The 8,559-nt window shown below is 24.5% G+C and overlaps 3 protein-coding genes and 1 pseudogene across 3 annotated transcripts in view; 3 read left to right on the plus strand and 1 right to left on the minus strand.

Moving 5' to 3' along the window:
- EHI_145860 overlaps window positions 1-467 on the plus strand; it is a 1,315-nt pseudogene extending 848 nt beyond the window's left edge.
- Window positions 468-520: 53 nt separating this feature from the next.
- EHI_145970 (uncharacterized protein) lies at window positions 521-4,795 on the minus strand (the record flags this gene model as incomplete). The annotated part of the gene is made up of 1 exon (XM_650625.1): window positions 521-4,795. One exon carries the CDS (start codon window positions 4,793-4,795, stop codon window positions 521-523), a length of 4,275 nt encoding a protein of 1,424 aa, XP_655717.1.
- Window positions 4,796-6,664: 1,869 nt separating this feature from the next.
- On the plus strand, window positions 6,665-7,597 carry EHI_145980 (uncharacterized protein; the record flags this gene model as incomplete). The annotated part of the gene is made up of 1 exon (XM_650624.1): window positions 6,665-7,597. One exon carries the CDS (start codon window positions 6,665-6,667, stop codon window positions 7,595-7,597), a length of 933 nt encoding a protein of 310 aa, XP_655716.1.
- A 703-nt stretch (window positions 7,598-8,300) lies between these two features.
- EHI_145990 (uncharacterized protein) overlaps window positions 8,301-8,559 on the plus strand; it is a gene marked incomplete at both ends in the record, with an annotated part of 1,522 nt that continues 1,263 nt past the window's right edge. The window contains one exon of the mRNA XM_001913741.1: window positions 8,301-8,345. Coding sequence (XP_001913776.1) covers window positions 8,301-8,345 — 45 coding nt within the window. The remainder of the gene's footprint in view (window positions 8,346-8,559) is intronic.

An 8,559-nucleotide genomic window follows, 5' to 3' on the forward strand; every position in this document is an offset into this window, starting at 1 on the left:
ATTATGCTAAATGGATTGGTCCATTTATTAAAGACGAATATTTCTCAACAATTTCAATGGTTCCAGCTCTTTTTGGACTTACTTTTTATATTATAATCCAAAAATTCTCTCTTTCATTCTTCATTTCAATGAAATTTATTCCATTTATGTGGATTATTTATATTATTGGTAGTTATTTTGCAGTACCACTTTGTAATAATTTCTTTAGTAAACAAAAACATGGAATCAATTATTATGTAGCTGCAAATGGAATTGGTTTTTCTATGATGATTGTTTGTATGTTTGTCACTGTTTCTTTAAGCAAAAATAGAGTTTACATATTAAATTCTATTAATGTCACTGGGCATAATTTCATTTTGTTTGTTGCTTATCCTGCTATTGGATATATTCTTTCAATGATTGCTTGTGGATTCTCTATTCCAAAAGTTTCACTTGCTTCTCTTGCAAAAGAAAAGAAAAAGGATTAAACATCTAAATCTTAATTCAATTGATTAGAAATATTTATTTCTTTTTGTTTTTTTTATTCAAAATAATATTGATTCTTTTGAATTATTTCTTCTAATCCCATTGTTTGTAATAATTTCACAACTTCTTCTTTTTCATAATGTTTACAGTCTTTTATTATTTCTGGTGTAAGATACTTCTCAAGGCATGTCCCCTTAATCATTTCTTTAACAATTCGATAAATATCTTCTTCTTCATTTGTCATTCTATTCTCTTTATTATCCTCAGATAATTCTGTTTGATTAATAATTGTTTCATTGTTAATACTTAAGTCTATTTGACTGTCACTTACTTCATCAGTTACTTCTTTTGAAATATTATTTTCATGAGAAGGAAGTGACAAAATTAAAGAGGAACAGACAGATGAATCAGATAAAGAAACTTCGTTTTGGTTATTTTCAACATCTTCTTTTTTTGGGGTTATTCCTTTAGTTTCATCATCGCACTTGAGTTCGTTGGTTTGTTCTTCTTTCTTTTTTTGTTTCGTTTCTTCTTCAATATCCCTTTCATTTTCGACACCCTCAATTATTTCAACAGGTGGATTAGTTGTAACAAACTTGTTTTCATTAAGATCTTCATGTGCAGTGAAGTTATCTGCTTTAACATCATAAGTATTGTTATAATGCATACTAACAGTTATGCCTTTACTACCAATTATTAATTTTTCATCAATTATTTCTTTGTAACTAGGAGAATATAGTGGATAATTAGTGGCAATAGCAGTGCCTTTGAATTTAGTTAATGCACACGCTAATACTGACGTACTTGGGTGTTTATATCTATCATGTTTTCCATATGAAAACAGAATGTATTGATGATTGAACTCATTTATAAATTTATTTTCATTAAAAGTAGTTTCTGAGCCATGGTGGTTGACTTTAATAATCTGTATCTGGTTTATTCCCATTGAATGGATGCATCGTCTCACATAGTCATCGCAATTTATTCCAAGATCACCACAAGTTAATAAGTGAATATCCCTAACGCTAATTAAACAAGATAAACAAGATCTATTTGTTGCGGAGAATGAATTGCCTTCTGATGGAAGTGGGTTATTTTCAAATGCGATCATTCCATCACATCCAATGAGTTGAATGTCTATATGGTTTTTCTTACCAAACTCTCTTTCTCCAAAAAGTATGTCAATGACAGAAACTGGTTTAAGTTTTGAAGAAGTACCAAAAATTTCATCTATTCCTATGTAAGTCTTTTTCGGTTGTAAACTTTTAATAAATTCATGTTTAATACTTTCTTGAGGACAAAATAAGTAATCTGTGGTGTAACCTGTGTTTAATAACCCTTTATAATGATCTGCATCCCAATGACTAATAATAATAGCATCAAATGTTTTACTTTGTTTATTAAGGTTTAGTTTAAAAAGGATTTTGTTTAAGAAATTATATTGTTCTTTTCCTAAATTCCGTTCTTTTAATTTATTTTGGTTCCCAGCATCAATTAAAACTCTTTTTCTGACTATCCACTTATTTCCATTATAATTTTTTATTAACAACAACGCACAATCACCCTGACCAACATTAAACATATGATAACTTATTTCCCAATTCCCTTCTTTTGGTCCATCTTCATTATATTCTTGTTCTGAATTTTCTATTATACTATTTTCATCTTCTGATGTTTGTATTGTTTCTTTTTCATTAAGTTCAGTGTGTTGTTGTTGTTTTCCTTCTGTGCTTTCATCATTGGTTAGGCTCTTTTTTTGTTTATCTTCTTTAATATCTTCTTCTTTAATATCTTCTTCTTTATTAATTGTTTGTTGTATTTTAGTTATTTCTTCATTTTCATTGTCAATCTCTTCTTTATCAAGTAGGTTTGGTGTTTGTTTAGTAAGTTCATCTGCTTCTGTATGATTTTCTATTTTTCTTTCACTATCATTTTGAGTTTTTTCAATATTATCTTTTATGAAGTTGTCTTCTTCTTTCTCATTATTGTTATCTTTTAGTTCAGTTTTATTTTTTTCTTCTTCTTTCAATTGTATGGTATTATTATTTTCTACATCCAGTTGTTTACTTTCTACATTGTTACTTTCCTTTTCAATTTGTTTTTCTTCTATCTGTTTTTGTGTAATTTCTTCTATTTCACTTTCTTCAGTTAATGGTTTATCTTCATTTTTTGTTTCAAGGTTATTACCATTATTATTTCCTTCTGTATTATTTTCATATTCTCGCTTATTCAATTCCTTAATGTTTGTTATGTCTTCAATATCTTGTGATGTTTCAGTTTTATTTTCAATGTCTTCACTATGTTCATCTTCCATAGTTTTTTTTTCTAGTTTTATATAATTGTTATCTTCATTTTTTATTTTTGCTGTGTCAACCTCATTTTGTTCTTCTTCATTAATAGTTGTTTGTTTATTTTCTTCTATTTTTGTTTTTATTTCATGTGTTGTATTTTCTTCTTGTAGTGATTCTATTTTTACTTCTGAGATTGTATCTTCTTCTTTTTGTTGTTGTCCTTGAGGCTTTTCGTTAATAATCTCATTCTTTGCTTCTTGTATTGTTTCGACTTTTCCTTCGCTGTTTTCTTCTAGTATTGTTTTTTTTAATTGTTGGGTTTTGTCTTCTTCCTCTTCATTTGAAATCTCATCGTGTGTTGTTTCATGTATTGGTTTTTTTGTGATATCTATCTCTGTTTCTTCTAAGACATTTTCTGAGACTTTTATTTCATTCTCTTTAATATTTTCCATTTTTATATCAGTAATGTTCTTTTCTACCACCTTTTGACCGTTATCATTTTCAATATCCCCACTGTTTTTAAGTTCTTCAGGACTATTACTTAACACCTCTTCTTGAAGGATGTTACTTTCACTTTTCTCAACCTTTTCTTTATCATCTTTGATTTCTTGAATTTTCTTTTCTTTCTTAATAATCTCTTGTTTTGGGTTAATTGTTTGACTACCTTCTTCAATTTGTTGTTTATTTTCAGATTGAATTTCTGGTTTGTCAATTGTATTTTCTTCTTTATTAAATGTATCAAAACTTTCTTTGTTTTCATTTATACTTTCCAATGTATCTGCCAATTCATCACACTTTTTAAATTCTTCTTTTTTCTTTTGACTATCTTCATCATTATTTTCATTTTTATTACGTTCATTTTCTTCTTTTTTATCTTCTTCTTTTTTATCTTCTTCATTGTTTAATTCTTCTTTATTAACTTCTTCTTCACTGGATTTATTGTTTCCTTCTTGACCAAATATTTGTATATCACCTGACTTATCTTCATTTTTAGAAATTGCCTTAATTGATGTTTCTTCAACAATTTGTGTTTCAAGGTATATTTTTTTATCATTTTCTATATTATTACTTTCACGTTCTTTACTTTCGGTTTCATTTTGTGTTTTTTCAACTTCTCTATTGATATTTGTATTTTCATTTTCATTTGCTATTACTTTTTCTAATATTTCTTCTTGACTACTTTGTTGAGGTTCAATTTCTTTTGTTGTTTGTAGTGGAGTGCTTGTTTTAATTTGTTGATTTTCTTCCTTTTCACTTTTAATAGTTTCATTTTCTTCTTTAATGTGTAAGTTCCTTTCTTGTGACTTCTCATCTTCTATTTTATATTCTTCCGTGCTGTCTTGTTTATTATCATTTTCTTTTAGTTTATTTTCTTGATTATTTTGTTTAATTTCTTCTCCTTTACTTTCTTCATTTATTTGTTGTTCAGTTGTTATTTCAAATTTGTCTTTCTCTATTATTTCTTCAATTTTAGTTGGTTTATCATCTGTATTGATTTTATCTGTAAATGCTTTTTTATCATTTTTTATTGTGTTTATATTCTCATCATTTTCTTCTAATTTCTTTTGTTCTTGAATATTTATTTGATTTTCTTTTTGTGTTTCACCATTATCATCAGTGTCTTTTTGTGTGTGATTGTTTTCTTGTTTAATTTCTTTTTGTTCTTTTATGATTACTTCACCAAATTCTCTTTTTAGCCATGGTTCAATATCATTTTTCTTTCTTGGTAAATTTTTTATATGGTTATAAATTGTTTCACTGTCATTATTAAATATAACTAAAGAACTGCGTGTAGTCCCTTTCCTTTTATAACACCAACAATACTCTTTTTCATTATTTTCTGTAGTTTTAGTAAATTTGAAAATCACTCCTTCTTTATCTTCTAACCAAAAACCAAATTTTTGTTTGTTTTTTTCTGATACTTCTTGTTCATACTCAGATATATTGATTGAACTATCAGATGTTATATCTTGTACATATTTACCATTGTCTAAGTGAAAGATTATATACCCCTTCATTATTGTTTCGGCTTGAGACATACTTTAAATGGATCTATAAACTCCGGTGTGTATGTCAATTGCTCATATTTAATAATTACCCCTTTTCTTGTAAAAAAAATATACCCCAAAAAATTAAAAATGTTTATAGACAGTCTTTTCCTTAGAAATTATAGAAATAATACTTAACCTAAAATTCAGAAAAAAATGATTGTGCGAAAGGGTTTAGTATATTTTTTGGTATATGCCTTTTATATAAATAATATTATCAGTTGATATTCTTAATGATTATTATCAAACAAAATTCCTTTTAAACATTATGATGTTATTTTCCAGTCTAGGTATATAAGACGTTGCATAACATAAATTGGTTATTATAGCAAAAATTTTTACTACTTTAAAATTACATTTCTTGATATTAAGTAATATTTTAATCTTCAATTAACTTTATTTATTTGTGTCTTATTTTAAATATTCTTTTTACCATTTAATTAAGCTTTAAATATTATTTTCTTTCATAGTTATTTTATGATGGTTAATATTTATTCTTTTTTATGATTAATTATGATTAATTTAATTTTGTATGACTTGTATTGAACATGTAATTCGATTTATTTTTATTTTGTAATATAAGACTCATTAATAAATAATATTAATTCGTTTATATCTATTTCTCTGCTTTGATTGTTACTTAAAAAACATTAATTTTTTTTTTAAATGTTTCAATTCAAGTAAATTCTTTTTTATAAAAGAATATCAATTAATTTTTCATTTCTATTTCGAATTGATAATGTAGGTTTGAATAATTAACAATTATTTCTGTAGCTTTAATAAAAATTTATAAAATGTATCAATCAAATAAACTTTTTAGTTGTTATTTTGGTAAATATTCATAGTTTAAATACTCTTCATTTTGTATAAGTTATTTTGTTTAATCACTAATACTTTTTCTTGAATATTAATATTTCTGTTAATACTTTTGTACTTTTTTCTTATAGTTTAACCATTTATTTTTAATTTTACTTTTATCATTACATTTTTTTTATTTCTATATTATTTCTTCGTAGTAATTTATTCATTCACCTTTTAAAACTTCTTTTATACTTAGCTTAATTCATTAAATAATTATTCTTTAATTTTATTTTTCAGTAATTTTTGTCTCAAATTGTTATTAATTCTTTACTGTATTATTTGAATGTATTTTCAGTTTTCATTCCGTTCGTTTTAATTTTATAACCATTATTAGAATATATCTATAAAATAGATTCTAAATAGATTCTAAATATCTTTTATAATTTTTAATAGTTTTTGTACCTATTATTATATTTTTATAAATAGTATTCAATATAAATGATTTGAATAATTTGGAAAAATCACATGGAGAAAGATTACTAGATTACGTATAATAATAATGATATAAAAGTGATAATTGATTCTTAGTGAAAATACTTTTATTTTTTTATCCAAAAAGATATACTACTCAAGAATTTATCTGATGGATATCACAAACAATCTATTGATATAGATATGAGATAGTATACTTTAATAACAAAAACGAAGTACATTCATAAAAATAGCAGTTAATAAAAGATATAATCAAGATAGATGACAACTCAATGAAGTAGATAATAAATAAACATATGTTCTTTAAATAACATAATAACGTTTATAAGAAATGTTATAAAAATTAATAGAAGAGCAAAAAATGTTAATGAATAGATATATGTACAGTTGAATTATATAAGTGTTGAAAAATTATTATTTTATCTATATCAAACACTACTTTTGTTCAACCATTCTTTTTTGAATAAGAGGATATTAGAAACAATAAAAATAAAAAGAATTGTTTTTTTTTTTAAGAAAATAAAATGGATATTTTAAATAAGAAAAAGAACTAACTAATTAATAAAAATGGAATTATATCAATTATTACGACAACCGTATTATGAAGCTATCAAAGAAGAATTAGAAATTACGAGAGACAATATTAAAAGTATAGACTACAGTAAATTTGGTAATAATAAATTAAGAAAGGCAATTGGACTAGTTCAAGTATTACACTCATCTTTTCCTGAATTACAAAAGTATGTTAATTTACCAATTTTAAGTTCAACACCATTTGAATTTGGATTAATGGTAAAACAATATTTTACCCAAAAAATTGAACCATTTCCACGTCAATATTTAATACAACGACTATACCCAATTTTTGATATATTTGAAATAGTAGAAATTGGAAAGCAAATAGAATGTATTGTTGATGATAGCGTATCTTTTGTTATTGTCTTACCTAATGGAGGAGAAAAAACAACAACATTATATGATAAAGACTATATTTTACATGACTTTTATATATTTTCAATGAGTTATTTAAATTGTTATCAAAATGAATATTTTAAACGATTAGATTATGGAAAGCATAGCCTTCATACTTCTCATAATAACACACTTGTTTTATTTCGTGGTAAAGAGAATAGTATCGACGAATTGGCTGATATGATTAAATCAGAAACTGATAATTACTCTTCATTTCATTATAATTCTCATGAAATAATCAAACTGTTCTTCCCAAATAAATTATATTATCCGTGCAAAGGAAGAAATTGTAAACATACTCAGTGTTATGATATTGAAACAATGATTAGTCATGTCGTTCAATATGAAACTTGTCCTTGTGGAAAAAGGTGTTCATTTAATGAAATTGTTATTGACTCTCACTTTATGGAAATTATGAAAATGGCTAAGGATGAGGATTGGTGTGTAGAAGTAAATAATGACAAAATAATTCAATTTTATAATTATGAAGATGGAAAAGATTTGAATGTGGCTATTGAAATTGATTAATTAGGATTTTACTGTAATTAAATTTGACAAAATATCTTCTTTTTCTTTTTAACATTCTTTGTTGTAAACTAAAACATATTTGTTTTAAGTCTTTGAAAAAAACATTGTTAGTTATTATTAAAGTACTTTCATTAAATATAAATTATATCATATGGAGTTTAATTTTTGTTTTTCTAACAAATGCCATCAAGTCATAAGACTAAATTTTCCTTTCTTATTAGTTATTTAATAAATTGTTGAGTGTTGTGATTGAGTTAAACTAATAGTTTTTATTTTTATTTATCAATATTCTTAATTAATTCATTACCTTTTCACATAAAAATAAATCTCAACTTTTCAGTTAAAAAATCTGTTTAATATCTTTTTTATTAAGAGTTTCAAATGATGAAATAACAATTAAGTAATTTCTCAAAAAAAACAATCACAATTTATTTATTAAAAAAAGATTTTTTTCATTCACTTTTTATCTTTTTTATTACATTAAAAAAACAATAAGATTTTCAATTATTGTATCATCACTTGTGTCTTCTTTTGAAGCCATAAGAAAATAACGTTTTAAGTTCTTGAAGAAAGACTATAAAGAGATATTTTGTTGTTGTTGGACCGATTTTCTAAAAATATATTTCTTTCAAAAACAAAAAATTAATATAATTCATTTTTACTTTTATTATAGTTTAACTGAATAACATAAATTTTCATAAGAATGTTATTTGAAAAAGAAAGAATGACGAATAGAAGACGAATAAATGTTTGAAGAAACTGTATTTTGATATTTGAAAATTGTTATGGATAAAACACCTCTCAATAAAAGAGAATTAGAAGTATGGCAAGAACAATTGTTTCAATTGAAAAGTACCATTGAAAAGAAAGAAATGGAATTAGAAAGAAGAGAGCAATTAATCAAAGAAAGGGAATCTTTTCTTATTAAACGAGAAGAAGAGTTGCATAGAAAAGAAAATGAA

The sequence above is a fragment of the Entamoeba histolytica genome, genomic scaffold (assembly GCF_000208925.1).
Source record: "Entamoeba histolytica HM-1:IMSS scf_1104750518505 genomic scaffold, whole genome shotgun sequence".
NCBI classification, from domain to species: Eukaryota; Evosea; order Mastigamoebida; family Endamoebidae; genus Entamoeba; species Entamoeba histolytica.